Below are 18,563 nucleotides of genomic sequence, written 5' to 3' on the forward strand. Positions count from 1 at the left end.
AGCAGTATGATCTCACAGTGAAGTATAAGCCTGGGAAGGAAATTCCAATGACAGATTGCCTGTCAAGAGTGTTTCCAGAAGGACATGAAGCCAGGGATGAAACAGAGTTGGAAGAGCATGTACATACAATACTAGTGAACATGCCAATATCAGATGTACGGCTGGAGAAAATAAGACAAGACACCAAACAGGACAAAGTACTAGAGAAAATCATGTGCAATGGCTGGCCAGAAAAATGCAAGAAGCTGTGTCCTGAGCTGCAGGAATTCTGGCCTGTGAAAGATGAACTATCCATTCATGAGGATATCATACTAATGGGTGACCGTATTCTTATACCTAAGTCGCAGTGGGCAGAAGTAATGGAACAAATTCATTAGGGACATTTGGGCATTACTCTGTGTAAGCGCAGAGCACGGGAGGTGGTCTACTGGCATCAGTTGGACTCTGACATTGAAACACTTATAAAGAAGTGTGACACCTGCCAGACATTTCAAAAAAACAATGCAAAAGAACCTCTTACACCGTGGAATGCTCCTTCAAGGGCATGGCAGAGATTGGCTACGGACATTTTTCATTTTGGAGACATCCACTATCTGATAATAGTAGACTACTACAGCAAATACTTTGAACTAGTGCAGCTGGGAAGTCTAAAAGTGAACAACAGTTATATAGGCCTTCAAGACATTACTCTCAAGACATGGAGTGTGTGAAGAACTGGTGTCTGATAATGGGCCACAATTCTCATGTGCCAAATTCCAGTCCTTCCTGCGTGAATGGGGAATCAAGCACAAACCCACAAGCCCTTATAACTCACAGGCCAATGGCCTAGCAGAGAAGTATGTTGGCATAGCCAAATCCATTATACAGAAAGCACAAACGTCAGGGCAGGATGTGTATTTGGGCCTACTAAACTATCGTGCAACACCCATTGAAGGTTTATGCTCACCAGCTCAGCTGTTAATGGGAAGAACACTGAGGACTACAGTGCCTACTGCTCCGCATAAATTGCAGCCTCGTTCCATCTCACATGAACGGGTAATAGCTCAGAGGAACATAAACACGAGAAAGCAAAAACTGCATTTTGATAAATCTACCAAGCCTCTTCGTCCACTGTATGCCGGGCAAGCTGTGAGACACAGAGTCACTGGGAAAACATGGGAACCTGCTCGAATTGTCAGAGAGGGCAATTCACCAAAATCATATGTAGTTGAAACCAAGTGTGGACAGCAATTGAGAGGAAACAGGTGTCATCTGCATCCAGACATGGCTGCCGATACTGCGTTGGAAGAAGAAAACAACAAAGAAAGTGAAGTGCAAGCGCATGATGGCACAAAACTCCTGAACACGAATATACAGCCTACCCAGAATGCGAAGGACAATGTAAGCATATCAGCATGTGACAATGCTGGGGCCAACTCACAACCTGACAGTAATTGTACTGATGATCAGACAGCGGTAACTTTTTCTCGCTATGGTCGAGCTATTAAACCAAAAATATGGAAAGATTTTGTATCATATTAGATGTTTTATACTTAAGAAGGGAGATGTAATGATGTGTATGTTTTATGTTATATTTTAAGTGCAGTTGATGTGCCTAGCTCTTTAAGAAGGCTAGGAAACAGTTAACCTTTTTGATGATGTCATCCAGGGCAGAAGTCAGTTTTAAGATGGCTGCCGCTGAATAAAGACAAGCCTCTAGTTCAAGCTCCTTGCTCTCTGCCTTTATTTTATGCCAAAAGTTTATCTGTTCCAACTAACATCATAAAGATAAAGGCAAAGGTTCCCCTCACACATATGTGCTAGTCGTTCCCGACTCCAGGGGGCGGTGCTCATCTCCATTTCAAAGCTGAAGAGCCAGCATTGTCTGAAGATGTCTCAGTGATCATGTGGCTGGCATGACTAAATACCGAAGGCACACAGAATGCTATTACCTTCCCATCAAAGGTGGTTCCTATTTTTCTACTTGCATTTTTACATGCAACTAACAACATAAAATCAGTGAATTAGATTTGATGTTAGGCAATTCAATTTTTGAGAGATATCATTGTGGTTGAATCCATAGCTGTTGAGGGCATAGGTACCTGATGCTGTGTTAATGTGAGAACATCTGAACAATCCGTTTACCTTTACATATTGTTTATCCTTCAGAATCTCCAAGAAATATGCCTGCTTGATTTTCCTTGCATAACTATTGTCTACAGAAATAAATTACTATTGTTACTATTTATTTCATCATGTATAGATGATAGATTGTATATAGTCATGGAGCTCATAGAAGGAGCACCCCTTGGAGAACATTTTCATTCTTTGAAGGAAAAACAACAACAATTTACAGAAGAGAGAATATGGAATATATTCATTCAAGTAAGGACCTGAAGTTTCCTTCATTGTTTTCCCCTACATGTTTTCTGGTCATGCAATTAATCAGGAGTCTGAAAAATTTGAAAACCATGTTAGCGTCATAAAATTAATTTCAAGTCACTCAAAGAAAATTTTCCAATAGTCCTTTTATTCTTGTGTTATTTGGACAAAAAGCAAGGCAAGCATACAATTAAGCTTAATTAATTCCCTTATATATATACATATCAGCGACATGCAGTCACGGGAGGCAGGGGAGGCACAGCCTCACCATTGTCATCATGAAAAGAAAAAAAATGTAAGGGGAAAAAGGCGAGAGCTGAGGTCAGACTGAGCTAGTTGCTGCCTGAGCCTGTCTCGCCGTGGATGACTGCTTAACTGTTTAAAAAAGCCTCTAAAAAGTGCCCTCTACTATGAGGCAGGAGAACTGTGTGCTGCTCCTACGTCAGGAATTTTTAGGCTTTTAACCCTTAAGTTAAGCAAGGGTTAAAAGCATAAAAATTCCTGATGTAGGGGAGGCACCCAGTTCTCCTGCCTCATAGTAGAGGGCGCTCATTTGGGCGGGGCTACTTCAGAGAAGCTTTGTGTGTGCGTATGTTTGTTTGAGAGAGAGTTTGTTTGAGTGAGAGAGGGAGGGGGTAGGAGAGGCAGGGAGGGCAGCCCACCTTACCCGGCCGGAGGGGCATCACCTCCGGCTCCAGTCCAGCCTGCGGTGCTTGCAGCCCCCGCCAGCTCCTCCAGGGACTCGCAAGCTCAGCGCTGGAGAGCCGCCGTGAGAGAGGCTGGCCAGATTGCCTGGGTGGTGGCAGAGGTTCCCTTTGTTCTTTCGGGTGGGGGAAGTGGGGGGGAGAGGCTTCCTCCGCTGCGTCCGCGCCCCATCTGCACTGCCCTCGCCCGATAAGCGCATCCCAGATGCCACGCAGCTCTGGTGGGTGGTGCCATGGACGAATCCTGGGGCGGAGGGCAGCAGGGAGGCTGGGCCGGACTCTTCACGGCATGGCTGGCCTCCCCCGAGCCGGACCGGTCTCGGTTGATCCCGACCGGAGGGCTTGGGTGCCAAGGGCGCGGTCGGGGGAGCCGGGCTGGCGCCACTTGATTCTTCTCTGTGGAGCAAAAGGCGGGTGGTGGCAGTGAACGCTCAGAGTTGCAGGAGCCCTTCCGCCGAGCATGGCGCTCCCTCACAGCTCCCGTCGCCCCATCTGGCAGGCGCTGCCGGCCCAGGAAGCAATTGAGCTGGGGAGTCCCGGCCGGCATTTCGGCTTCCAGAGTGGGCAGTGCGGGTACTGGTAGGCTCCTCCGGGCTCCCGCCTTCTCAAACCGTGTCCCTGTTTTTGCGGAAAGCAAAAGAATGGAGAAGAAACAGGGAAGCTTCGGGTGTGAAATGAGGCAGTGGAAGAGAATTTTGCCCTTTGCTGGTGAAGGTGGCCTCATTTCATGCCCAAAGCTTCCCCGTTTCTTCTCCATTCTTTTTCTTTCCACAAAGGTAGGGATGCGCTTTGGGAAGGCGGGAGCCCAGAGGAGCCCACCGGCCCCCGCACCACCCGCTCTGGAAGTCGAACTTACACCCATCCTGGCGGGATCCTACCCCGGGCTGGCTTTCAGAGACATGTAAGACTCTTTCCTCAAGCGGGCATCTTTTCCAATGAAACAGATCGAGACAGGAAGATCATTTTATTACATTTGAACGTTCTGACTAAAACGACTTCTCTCATTCAAAGAGGGAACCCAAAGGCCATCTTTCCGTCCCTTTTATCAAAGAAAATGCAAGAGAAAAGCTGATTGGACAGGGCAAAAATAACTCCTCCTTTGCACTGTAAATCAGCTTCATGGAATTAAACACTACAATCCAACTTGTGTGTGTGTGTATGTGTGCATGCGTGTGTTTGAGAGAGGGGGAGGGAGGGAGAGGGGAAGGAGGGGAAGGGAGAAGAAAAAGAAAAAGAAAGAAGGAAAACAAATGCTGTCGCTTTAAATTGGAACTGCGCATGCCTGGTTGTGGAATGCTGGGAGTTGAAGTCCACAAGTCTAAAAAAATTGCTGCCTCACCAGCCATACACCTCACCGCACGTCACTGGTATATATACTTGTCTAATTTCAAAGCTATCTTATTATAACAAGTTGTGCCCAACAAGGCTAGTCAGGTTACTGTGCCCAACAAGGCTACTCAAGTTCTGTAAGTATTGCTGCCCAACTAGGCTACTCATTCACACAATACTCACATATATTCTCAACACAGGTGATCAGGCTGCATTCGAGTGGGCTGGGAAGCAGACTCAGGGCATCCCATGCTCCAACCAGAGTCGTCTCGAACTTCAGAGCCTGGGTTCATTCCAATTTTCTCTTTATACCCAACTTGTTTACTCAAAATCCATGTGTATGGTACATCTTGCCCCGTCAGGAACTTTACATCCTTACTGTTTGTTCCAAGACTTCACTACATTCTGTACACCCACTAATGTTGTACCTGGTATCACTAACAATAAATCATTCATACACATACTCAGAATCTTTCCTTATCGGTAGTACACACATTCCAGCAACGTTGTTCCCATTGAGTTCATGAAAAGGCTAGCTATGGTTGTATTACAGGCCTTCCATGTTCATAACTTATATTTGTGATATATTCATAACATACAACATAAAATATGTAAGATTAGGCTATGTGGCAATAAAATAATGTGGCAGCACTTTTTCTGACTAACAAATATTTTTAAAAGATCTAAACTTTTGTGAGCTTATTTGTTAGTTGGAAAAGGTACTGCCTTACTCCTACTTTTTTATATACCATAACCTAACATGGTTTTCCATCTGTAAGGATCATATAACACAGCGATGGTGAACCTTTTTTGGCTCGCGTGCCACAAGGGGGGGAGTGCAGTGGGGTCGTGTGCGGGCATGCCGCACCCATAATGCAATGTGCGATGCCCCCCAGTGTGCATGCGCGCACAACGCGCGACCCCCCACATTTTTACATACTTTTTTCGCCCTCCTCAGGCTCCAGAGGCTTTATAGGAGCCTGGGGAGGGCAAAAAGAGCCTCCCCCGCCCCCCCCCAGAGGCCCTCCGGAGGCTTCAGGGAATGTTCGGAGGCTTCCCTGAAGCCTTCGGAATGCTTAAAACGACCCTCCGAGCAAACCGGGACTTCCGGAGGGCCTCCGGGTGGGCGGGGGAGACTCTTTTCGCCCTCCCCAGGCTCCAATAAAGCCTTTGGAGCCTGGGGAGGGCGAAAAATGGCTTTTAAAAAGGTGAACTCAGCTGGCCAGCACTTGCATGCGCGCTGGCCAGCTGACAAGGCAGCGCCTCGCGTGCCCTGACAAATGGCTCCGCGTGCCACCTGTGGCACGCGTGCCATAGGTTCACCATCACTGATATAGTAGATAATATATTGATGTTTATCAAATGGATCTGTCATTTTTTCTTCTCATCCAAATAATTGATGAAGATGTTGAAGAGTTCTGGGCCTAAAACAGAGCCTTGGGGTACTCCACTGCAGAGGAAAGTTTCCTCCTTTGCAGCTGCCCTGGATACTGTTCTGTCAGCTGCTCCGCAAAGGAAAAAATGGGAGTAGTACACTTTGATCTTCTAATGAACTGTGGTACCATTTTGTTTATTATAGGACACTCACAAATTACCCTTTCAGATTGTTATGCTTCAGAACTTTATTTGCATTAAAATAAATTGTTTAATTAGTGCTGGTGTTTCTCGCTTTGTATTGTATTAAGTTTATTATTATTATTATTATAAAGCTATGTTTAGCTCTTCGGTATTTGCACAAAGAGAAGAGGATTGTCCATAGAGACCTCACACCAAACAATATCATGCTGGGCGATAAGGATAAAGTAACAATCAGTAAGTTCTATTTTTATGATCTTATTGATATTTGATAGAAAATAATCAGGATGCTGATAACAATAATAAGCTAGTAATAATACCTATGTGTTACATTTACTCTGAAAAACATCTCAGTACAATAAGTGGCACCATCTAGTTGAGGAATATTTCCTCTTTTTAAATATAGTAATGTGTCATTTATGATCGACGAATAATAATATGGCAATATAGTGTAGATATTAGACAGCATGACCTTTTCTTATTTTCTTTTTTTGTTGTTGTTCAAGTTTCTTGAAAAAGTGCAGAGTAGTGAGATACTTCTGTATACATTAAAATATTTTGCTATTTTTAATGGAGATTCCAGAAAATATAGTATCTATTGAATAAGTAGGTATTTTTTTCTTTGTGAAATTGTATTTTTCCAGAATTAATGCTGTATTTACATTTTTATGCTGTTTATTCAAAATTGTTTTTGCCTGTTCTTTCTGTTTTTAAATCAGTTGTTTTATATTTTTTCCTTCAGAAGGAAACATTTTGCATAATTCTGTCTGCCTACCTATCTATCTACAATATATCTCTCTTTATCTCTGTCTCTATCATCTCTATTTAATCTATATCTGTAATCTAAATTATGTTCACACATTGATGGATGAGATAGGAAAGGCATACCTAACTTATCGTATTGGTTATTTGTATATAAGTATAATCGAAATTAGATGAGAGATTTTATAAGCAAGGAGTTGCTAAGAGGAGTCCATACAAAGCTGATTAAGGAGATGATAATACATGGCCCCGTCCATCGCCCATTGGATGTGGTGAAGTTGTCTGGTCTCAGCAGAAAATCACCCCAAAGCATAATGTTTCCACCTCCATGTTTGATGGTGGAGATAGTGTTGTTGGGTTCATAGGCAGCATTCCTCCTCCTCCAAACACAGCGAGTTGAGTTGATGCCAAAGAGTTCAATTTTGGTTGCATCTGACCATAACATTTTCACCCAGTTCTCCTCTGAATCATTCAGATGTTCATTGGCAAACTTCAGACGGGTCTGTACATGTGCTTCTTTGATCACGGAGACCTTCTGGGCGCTGCAGGATTTCAGCCCTTCACAGCATAATGTGTTACCAATTGTTTTCTTGCTGACTATGGTCTCAACTGACTTGAGATCATTGACAAGATCCTCCCATGTAGTTCTGGGCTGATTCCTCACTGTTCTCATGATCATTGAATCTCCACGAGATGAGATCTTGCATGGCGCCTCAGACCGAGGGTAATTGTATCTCCTTTTGCAAATAATCGCACCAACTGTTGTCACCTTCTAACCAAGCTCCTTGGCAATAGTCTTGTAGCCCATTCAGGGCTGTGTATATATACAGTTTTGTCCCTGACATTATTGGACAGCTCTTTGATGTTGGCCATGGTGGAGAGTTTGAAATCTGATTACTTGCTTGCTTCTATGCACAGGTGTCTTTTATACAGGTAACAAGCTGAGATTAGAAGCACTCCCTTTAAGAGAGTGCTCCTAATCTCAGCTCGTTATCTGTGTAAAAGTACCTGGGAGCCAGAAACCTTGCTGATTGATAGGGGATCAAATACTTATTTCACTCATTAAAATGCAAATCAATTTATAACTTTTTTGAAATGTGTTTGTAGGTAGTACACGTAGAAGACTGAAGTTCTATCTTAGCTAATTAGGTTCAGTTAAAATCAGAAACTTTTTCTTTTCCATAATAAGTACCTTATCAGTTACTAGTAATAAATATCATTATCAAGTGATGATTGCAGATTCATAGAAAAAGATAAATTATACTTTAAAATTTTAAATGTTTATGTTTGTCAAAGACCAATTAAAGAAAGAAAATATTCCAAGTTTCTTTATTTGCCTCTCGTCATCATTTAGCACTCATAGTATTTCTAAAATGGCACAAGTCTTCAAAAAGAAACAACACTACAACCGAAAAGAGACTCTTATATCAATAAAGGCAAATACTTAAAATAAAGTGATTAAGAAATAGAAGATATGTCTTATTGTCCAAGCTGGCAGCAATAGCCAACACTCCAGAAGATAAGTTTAAGATACTAAGGTTCTTGATAGATTTAAACACTGTGCCCTATCTAACAAAATTAAATTCATTGGTGAGAAAAGTAAGGTTCTACATTTAGATAAGGAAAAACAAGCCAGCAATATGCTGCATCTGCCAAAAAAGCCAAACCTAGGCTGCATTAACAGAGCAATAGAATCAAGATCACGTGCAATGTTAGTACCACTTTATAATGTCCTGGTAAGACCACATTTGTAATATTGCATCCAGTTTTGGTCCTTATGATATAAAAAGATGTTGTAGAAAGAGTGCAGAATAGAGCAACAAAGATGATTAGGGGACTGGAGGCTAAAACATATGAAAAACGTTTGCAGGAATTAAGTATGTATGGTTTAATGAAAAGAAGGACTAGGGGTGACATGATAGCAGCATTCCAATATCTATGAGGCTATGAGGGGGTCAACCTATTCTCCAAAGCATCTGAAGGCAGAACAAGAAGCAATGGGTGGAAACTAATCAAGGAGACATCCAACCTAGAATTAAGTGCTTCAACACTGGAGGTTTTAGAGAAGAGATTGGACAACAATTTGTCTGAAACACTACACATTTTTCTACTTGGGCAGGGAGGTTGGACTAAAAGACCTCCAAGATCTCTTCCAATTCTGTTATTCTGTTATTTAAAAGCGAAATGTTTAAAAACGTCAGTCTTTCCACTGCAAATTAGCTTCTGGGCTCATTTCCCATCTTCAGAGTCTTCTTGCAAATTATTGCTTTCTGGAAGATCTTGATTTCTGGGACTCTCCCTGTCTCGGAGAATTCTTAAGACTTGGGAGCTCTTGCCCGAACCCCTTAGCTGGAAAAACTGTTCCCTGGAATTCTTCGTGGGACCCCGTCAGTTGGCCATGTATTATGAGAAGCTGATTAACTTGTTATGAACCATTCAAAAATATAGAATAACCTCTAATGTTTTTATATAGCCATCTCTTTATAGCATTATCTTTAAAGACAGGATAGACATCCTGTCATTTTTCAATTGTCATATTTTTTGCATGTTCTTTGATGGCAATAAAGCTCTAAACCATCTGATGTTATCATGGCTAGGGCCTAAATGTACCTATGTGTATTTATTGTTGTGTAAACAGTTACGAATATAAGGTTATTGCTAGTGGTGAATAGTTTATGTAGCACAACTGTTAATATGTACACTGTGGAACCTGACTGCCTTGAATGCACTGGCTTCTTTATCTTTATCCTCAATTGGACACTGCCTGCAAGAAATTATCACTAGAAATATCTTCTTATTGCATTTACTTAAACAAAGAGAAGAATGAAGTAATTATCAGTATGGCTGCAGCAGAAATTTAATTTCTGTTCATTCAATTAATTTATTATTTGTGATAGACCATGCCTTTGAAATAAGGAAGCACAATTCAATTTAGAGGGTTGTAATAATGATGTGTTTTATATATAAAGAATAAATAAATGCCATTGGGTGGTGGTAAGGAAATATTGGCTTCATTTCCTTTGGAGCAGAGGAGCTTTCTTAATGTTTCCATTTCTCATTTAGACTGCATGATAATTACATTATGTGGTTATGATCTTCTGAGCATATATGTTTAAATAACTAAACTTAAAACAAAACTCTTTTAAAGAGAGGTTTATCACAATAATGACGTGTATCACAATAATCATCTCACAACAATATACTGGAATGCAACTGTTTGGGGAATGTTTATCTTTCTAATAAACAATGGACAGTAGCAAAATAACTCTCAGCTTGGATTAATTAGAAATATGTTAAAGACAGCATATGTGACTGTGCTGATTCTTAAAAAAAACGTACCTATGTCAACATGCAGTACATAGAGACAGGACTAGGACTGTGTGATTGGTTTCACAAAATATATATTTTTCAATCAGAATAGAGATGAAGGGACCTTGGCAGTCTTCTAATCCAACCCCCTGCTCAAACAAGAGACCCTATACCAGTGGTGGGCAACCTTTTTTTTCAACTGAGCCAAATCTCGCCAAAACCACGATTGAAATTTATTTTGAGAGCCACATTTTTAAAACCGAAAATACATAGGATGGTACACTGTTTTTAGTTTCAATAAGTTTTTATTGAGAATATTCCGCATGCAAGTATCTACATAGGTCGGGAGGATACAAATAACACAACTAATAAAACAAAAACTTTAGAACGATATTATTTATCGATAACGTTAAATTCCGTAAAATTTGCCTTACAATGTAGAGAAAATTACATCCTGACAATGACTGACAAAGTCACAACCACTAATGTGAACATTGGCCTTGCATTTCCTTGGATAGTTTGAGTAAGTCAGGTTTGTATGTTGTTGTTTTTAATTTCATCTCTCTCTCCCACTTTCTTTCTTTTTTTCTTTTTCTTTCTCTCTCTCTCTCTGGCTCTTTGTCTCTCCCTCCCTCCCTCCCTCTCTGTCTCCCTCTGTCATTTTCTCTGGGTGTCTATCTGTCTGTCTCTCTCTCTGTATCTCTGTCTCTCTCTCCTCCTTCCCCCATCTCTGTCACTCTGTGTGTGTGTGTGTCTGTCTGTCTCTCACTCACTCTGTGTGTGTGTGTCTGTCTCTGTCTCTCCCTCTGTCCTATGACTGCAGAATGCTGCAAAATACCACAAATGCAGGCCAGTTGTTGAGTGTTTCAATTGTGATTGGAACACTCAACAAGGTGACCACAGTGTGTGTGTGTGTGTGAGTGAGACAGACAGACAGACAGAGAGAGGAACAGAGAGAGGGAGTGAGAGAGGGAATCAGAGAGAGAGACTGACAAGAGTCTGACAGAATCAGAGAGGTACTTTTAACTACCTGGCAGCAGCGTTTTGCCTTGGGGGGCTCCTCAGAACATCCCAAGACTTCGGAGGGAAGCTTACAGCCCGGAGCAGGAGCAAAGCCCCTTTCCCAACTGGCCCTTCCTCCCTCGGAACGCTTCGGAGGGAAGCTTCTGCAAAAGCCCGGGCGAGTGACAACAAGTTCCCGCCGTTACGAGGTCTCCGAGGCTGTAATTTTCTGAGCTGTGCATGCGCGCCTGTTTTCCACGGCGTAGAGCAGCGGCAAGATTCTGTGCGGTGAGCGATGATTCCGGGGGCCATCCGGGAAGATGAGGAACGCGAGGGGGGACCCTGACCCCCCACTGATGGCCTCCGGAATCATCGCTCACCGCTGCTCCACGCCGTGGAAAACAGGCGCGTGCACAGCTCAGAAAATTACAGCCTCGGAGACTTCGTAACGGCGGGAACTTGTTGTCACTCGCCCGGGCTTTTGCAGAAGCTTCCCTCCGAAGCGTTCCGAGGGAGGAAGGGCCAGTTGGGAAAGGGGCTTTGCTCCTGCTCCGGGCTGTAATTGCGCCTATGTTTTCCACGGCGTGGAGCAGCGGCGCAATTATAGAGGCTAGCTGCAGAGTCCTGACTTTTGGGGCGGCTGCCCGAGAGGAGGGAGGAGAGCGAGCGCCCGGCACACAGAAGAGCCGCATTAAAGTGTGTAAAGAGCTGCATGTGGCTCGCGAGCCGCGGCTTGCCGACCACTGCCCTATACCATTTCAGATATGTAGCTGTCCAGTCTTATTAAAGGGCACACTTAAAAAAAATGTGCAGTGGCTTTGGTCCTGGTTAATGCACAGATAGTATATACATGGCATACCTCAATCCTTTGAGAGTAATACAGAATTCTGTAGGTCCCAAATTATCCTGAAAGATTTACACACCTTAATTTAGGCCATTGTCAGGTTAATAGTAAAATTCTGAACTACGGGTATTATTCTTTATGACCAATCAGTGCAAATGTAAGTGTGGATAATCTACTGAGTTTCATTATTCTATTGAGATTTATATAATGGATTTTTGTTTTAAATGAAGAATATGTAATTCATAATCTTGCCAGGAACCAAAATGGAGAGTAATTTTATTAAAATTAATTTTAACATGAGTTTGCTGTCTGATAGATGCAAGGTTGAACATTAGTTTTCTGATGAAACATTTCAGTGCCATTCATCAGATGCTAATATTGTAAATCATGTGTATTGTATTGTACATTAGTATAAATTATAAAACAAAATATTTTCCATTTCCATTTCTTTTTGGTTTAGGGCATTTCTTTTTTGGTTGTGCTTAATCAAATGAGTGATTCTGATACTTGAAACATAAACAAATAAAAGATCAATAAAATATTCTTTAAAGTGAATGTTGAATGCAAACATCCCTCTGCTTGTGTATTTATTATTGCATGTTTGCAAGCAGTTATGATTGATCTATTGTAACCAATGAGAGCCTTTAGACTGTATTCAAATGTTCAGCAAATGCATTCTTTCTGTCTTCCAGTACTAATTCTGAATGCAGATGCAGGCTTAAAAATCATTCTTGCATATGGAAAGCTAATATGCAGCAGAGAATCATAGCAGCTTTGTATAAATATATTCTTGCATTTTAGTATTTACTAGGAAGTAGTTAAATCAGGAGCTAAGATGTACTTAAAGAGATAGCCACTACATGGTGCTCATGCATTACAATTTGAGATATCTCCTTTTGCCCATTCAACCTATTTCAGTAGAGGGGTGGAATAGCATATGCTATATAGTGTTTAAAATAACTCTTGGAAATCTTAGTATGAAATATAATGGAAATATGGAAGGAACTAGAATAGATTTTTCCACTGTTTAGATTGATAATATTCCGTCAGTAAAATCATTGGTGCTCTCTGAACTTGGTTGTTTGCTTACAGACTTCTCACTACCTAACTAGGTAACATTATCAGTACTAGTAAATGTGGAATTTATTCCCTGTATATGTATAAATAGCTTGCTCTATAAGTGTTGTTGGGCCAAAGTTTTTACTAATTTTGCGTAGTTGTTTTAATGAAACCAGATAGTTCTAAAATGGCTTTTTTGGGGGGTCAAACAGATGGCTGTACATTTTGGGGAGGGGGGATAAGTCAAACCCACATAAATTGCCTAAATGCTTCTTAATGTAAATAGTATTTAAAGTCTGATGGAGTCTGTCACCATTCCTGCATGGCTGGATGTCACAATTTGTTGTCAATATTTTTCTGATTTCCTATCCAGGGCTTCTAGTTCTATGTCTCTAATGTCTGGAATTGCCCAAGTGTTAATCTGCTGGCTTATATTTAAGTGATTGTTTGCTAGGGTTCCAAAATCTCTCTTACGGATACTGTTATAGAGGAAGGTTTCAGTAGCAGTAACTGTTGAGAGCGATCTTGAAGCACTACTGGACAATTAGTTAAATATAAACCAGCAGTATGTAGCAGCAGTCAAAAGAGCCAACACAATCCTAGGTTGCATTAACAGAGGGAAAGAATAAAGATCATGTGAAGTATTAGTATTGCTTTATAAACTTAATAAGACCACATTTGGAATGCTGCATCCACTTTCGGTCATCATATAAAAAAGGATGCAGAGACTCTGGAAAGAGTGCAGAAAAGAGCAACAAAGATGATTAGGAGGCTGGAGGCTAAAACATATGAAGTACGGTTGCAGGAATTGGGTGCGTCTATAGTGAAAAAAGGACTAGGGGTGACATGATAGCAATAACAATAGCACTTAAACTTATATAGTAGCTTTCCAATTTTTTATTTCTTTTCTTTAACATGCTGCAGCTTTTTTGCATTTAATCTTAGTATATTGATCTCATTTTCCAATCTGGTCCTCCAATTTGATGGTGCACTTTTTCTTCTGCTGAGGCGGAACCGGAAGGCATTAGATGGTTCCGCCCCAAGCGCCTGATGGAACCAGATAGGTTCCAGACGGAGCTTGGGCCACCTCCTGTGGATCTGACCCGCCCTCGAGTAGAGGACCTGGTAGACGCATGGAACAGTGCGACTACCGGGGCCCTAGACCGGGTGGCGCCTTTGCGGCCTCTCCTGCGGCGACAAACCACCCTGGCCCCTTGGTTTACTGAGGAGCTAAGGGTGATGAAACGCCACAAGAGACGCCTAGAGAGTCGTTGGAGATCCTCCCGTTCCGAATTTGACCGAGCACAGGCACGAGCCTATTTGAGGACGTACCTTGTGGCACTAAGAGTGGCCAAACGTCAATATTGTGCCGCTCTTATTGCGTCCGCAGATAACCGCCCTGCCGCCCTGTTTCGGGTGACTCGCTCCCTCTTGTTTGAGAGACCGCGGGAAGCCCCTTTACAGGGCAGAGCAGAGGAGTTTGGGAAATATCTACAGGACAAAGTCGCTCAAATCCGGATGGGATGGGCCCCTTTCAGTGGTCCAGTAGAGACGCCCGTGGCGAGTCTTGAGGGACCGCTTTGGGAGGAGTTTGACTCGGTTGCCATCGAGGATTTGGACAGGTTGCGTGGACGTCTGCGACCCACCACATGTTTATTGGACTCGTGTCCCTCCTGGCTTGTACTGGCATCCTGGGAGGTTACGCGCGACTGGCTCCTGGGCCTAGTGAACGCTTCGTTGGGTGAGGGATCTCTACCGGCCGCCTTGAAAGAGGCGGTGGTGAGGCCCCTGCTCAAGAAGCCTTCCCTGGACCCAACGGACCTAGCCAATTATCGTCCTGTCTCCAACCTTCCTTTCTTAGCGAAGGTTGTAGAGAATGTGGTGGTACAGCAGTTCCCACGTCACCTGGAGGAAAATGATTATCTAGACCCGCGCCAGTCCGGCTTCCGACCCGGGCACAGCACGGAGACGGCCTTGGTCGCATTGGTTGATGATCTCTGGAGGGCCAGAGATAGGGGTTGTTCCTCTATCCTGGTCCTATTAGATCTCTCGGCGGCGTTCGATACCATCGACCATGGTATCCTGTTGCACCGGCTAGAGGGGCTGGGAGTCAGGGGCACCGTTTTACGGTGATTTGGCTCCTACCTCTCTGACCGGACGCAACGTGTGTTGGCAGGGGAGCAGAGTTCGACCCAGAGGTCACTCACATGTGGAGTGCCACAGGGATCGGTGCTCTCGCCTCTCCTGTTCAACACATACATGAAACCGCTGGGCGAGATCATCCGTGGCTTTGGGGTGGGATATCATCTGTATGCTGATGATACTCAGCTATACATTTCCACCCCGAACCACCCCAATGAGGCCGTCGAAATGATGTCCCGGTGTTTGGAGGCCGTACGGGTCTGGATGGATGGCAACCGACTAAAACTCAACCCTTCCAAGACGGAGTGGCTGTGGCTTCCGGCCCCCCGGTTCAACCAGGTGCTTCCATCTCTGGCCATTGGGGGCGTGCAACTAGCCCCCATGGAACAGGTGCGCAATTTGGGCGTCCTCCTAGATGCCCGGCTGTCCATGGATGACCATGTAACAGCCGTGGCTAGGGGGGCGTTCCATCAGGTCCACCTGATGCGCCAATTGCGCCCCTTATTGGACCGGGATGCCCTACGCACAGTCACCCATGCGCTAGTGACGTCTCGCCTGGACTACTGCAATGCTCTCTACATGGGGCTTCCCTTGAGATGCACTCGGAGACTACAGTTGGTCCAGAACGCGGCCGCGCGGGTGATTATGGGGAGGTCTAGATACTCCCCTGTAACACCTCTCCTGCGCGAGCTGCACTGGCTTCCTGTGGTCTACCGAGTGTGTTTCAAGGTTTGATTATGATCTTTAAAGCGCTTCATGGCATAGGACCTAGTTACATGCAGGATCGCATCCTGCCCCACACATCCCTACGACCAATTCGCTCACACAGAGAGGGACTTCTCCGGGTGCCGTCCGCCAAACAGTGTCGGGGGGCGACATCCAGGAGCAGAGCCTTCTCTGTGATGGGCCCAGCCCTGTGGAATGACCTCCCCCGTGACATCAGGATTATTTCCGATCTCCGCTCCTTCCGTGTACAGTTGAAGACCCACCTCTTTCAATCATCCGGCCTGGCTCAACCGTAATCTTTTCATATTCCTCCTGACTGTCTTTTTTAAATTTTAAATTTTTATTGTATATTGGATTTTTTATTAGACGGGGCATGTTAATGGTTTTAATTTGTCTTAATGTTTTAATCTATTACCTCCTCCGTGCATGTATGTCTTTGTATATATGTATGTTTATATATGTCTTAGTGTACGCCGCCCCGAGTCCTGCCCGGAAAGGGAGCGGCTAATAAATCCAAATTTATTATTATTATTATTATTCTATGTTAATTTTGCTTACAGAATCATGTAAAGTTGTGCTATATGTTAGTTGGTTTGTTATTTTATTTTGTTTTGCAGTGAGCAGGTGTTTACACAGGTAGTCCTTATCACCACAATTGAGCCCAAAATTTCTGTTGCTAAGTGAGACATTTGTTAAGTAAGTTCTGCCTCATTTTATGACCTTTTTGCCACAGTTAAGTGAATCACTGCAATTGTTAATAATATGATTGCTAAATGAAACTACTTCCCCATTGATTTTGCTTGTCAGAAGGTCACAAAAGGTTATCACATGATCCTGGGCCACTGCAACCATCATAAATATGACTCAACTGCCAAGCATCTGAATTTTGATCATATGACCACCAGGATGCTGCAATGTTGTAAGTGTGAAAAATGGCTATAAGTCACTTTTTTCTGTGCAGTTGTAACTTAGATTACTTAACTAACTATTTAAGTTGACCATATGTATTTGATATTGCTGGCATCTTTTAATACTTGTGCTTTTTTTGTAACAAGTTTCAATACAGGCAATTTTATTCTGTTATTTATCTGTTGCCCTGCTTGTGCCATATGTGAAAGTTCAGGGCCACATATGAAGTTCCATAAACTGTTTATTACTAATCACACCTATGCACAAACATCTATTAAACTAACAAACACTATGCCAGCATTAAATAAGAGTCAATGGAATTCAAGAGGGATTGAATTTAATCCGTTTATAGCTACATAGAGACTCTAGGCTTATTTCTCTCTTGACCTTGCTTCCAAGTTCTGCTATTCATTCTTCTACATCACCTTCTCTTTTAACCTGCCCTTCCTCCTTCCATAGCATCTTTGTAGTTTTCCCCTTTTAGCAAGGCCTTTTGGGAATCTGGTTCTCATGGAAACTTGGCAGAGGAAGCAGTGAAGCTGTCCCAAAGGAAGCTTCCTCCGTTCACTTCACTTCAGAATTGACTATTTAGCCAGGTGGCGGTTGCTAAGAAAACATTTGAAGCATTAATATGTCCCTGCCCTTAGCTTTGGATCAAAAAGGCCATAAGCAGAAAGCTGAGCTTAATCGGCTTCCTTGCATCCCCCAGATGAATCTACAGAGGTTGGTTAACTTATTCAGCTATGAATTCATCAGGTGGCACAGGTTGGCAGGCTGGGACCTTGGTCGGTCATACCTTCTTAGAGAAACGTTGGTGAAATTGCCAAATTAATCTGGGGGCTTGACATATCTGGCATTCTCCCAAGTCTTCAGATACTGGTAGCCTTTCCAAATGGATAAGATATTGTATGCCTTTAACCCTTTGCCTAGAATCCACTATTTCTTGCACTTGTATTCTGTCTTTCATAATGAAAAGGGTGCGAGATGGGAGTACAAGAAGATAGAAGTTTTTCTTTGAACCCTAACCTAACCCTAACCCTAACCCTGAACAGTGAATGTCTGGATGCATCTTTATGGAGGAAGGCAATTGCAGTCAAATTGCTGTGGGATTCATTTGTTGGAGGAACCTGTGAAGGGTCCCACAAATTTTGCATATATCCCTGCCCCTGACAGAAATTAGTTTGGACACCATTCCTATGTAGTGACAGACATGGTACACAAAATGTTGATCTGTTTTTTTGGCAGTGAGCAATCCCTTGTAAGGGATGAAGATGGCCTTATAGAAAACAAAAAATTGGTATAGAACTAGACTTTTTCTCCTTTAATTACAAATGGCCCTTCCTGTCAATGGGCATTCACAGTCTTGTATACTTAGCCTATTCTAGCTGCTATTTCAATAGCATCTAATTCTGTAAACCACTTAGAGAAGGAAGTGAAGCACTGTGAAGTGATGTATAATTCTATTACTATTTGGGCAGCAAGTAGCCCTTGCAAAAACAGCTCCTGGTACAAAACCATTCTCCCTGTGGTTCTCTGGTAAAACTGTTTGGTATGTGCCATACAAAGGTTGAAAGGGTGTTATTGCAATAAATGTGTGGAGAGACTTATAATAAGAATATTCTGCCGGGGCAACAAAGAAGGGTAGTTATCTGACTAGTTGCAGCACCATTTAAATGTTGGAGTATTTGGTTAGTCTTCTCTATCTTACTACTTGTGGCTTGGCGATGGCTTGAAGATAAGCTTACTTGAGCATTCAAAAGTTGGAATAATGCCCTTTGAACCTTGGAAGCAAATTAACTGCCCCTGTCAGAAATTAGCCTGGACGCCATTCCTATGTAGCG

The 18,563-nt window shown here is 42.9% G+C and overlaps 1 protein-coding gene across 1 annotated transcript in view; it reads left to right on the forward strand.

Moving 5' to 3' along the window:
* The window catches only part of NEK10 (NIMA related kinase 10), a 177,301-nt gene that overhangs the window by 51,406 nt on the left and 107,332 nt on the right, over positions 1-18,563 (forward strand). Inside the window, exons 22-23 of the mRNA XM_081933724.1 lie at positions 2,243-2,364; positions 6,104-6,206. Of these exons, the coding sequence (XP_081789850.1) occupies positions 2,243-2,364; positions 6,104-6,206 (225 nt within the window). The remainder of the gene's footprint in view (positions 1-2,242; positions 2,365-6,103; positions 6,207-18,563) is intronic.

The sequence above is a fragment of the Natrix helvetica genome (assembly GCF_964273705.1).
Source record: "Natrix helvetica genome assembly, chromosome: Z".
Taxonomy (NCBI): Eukaryota; Metazoa; Chordata; class Lepidosauria; order Squamata; family Natricidae; genus Natrix; species Natrix helvetica.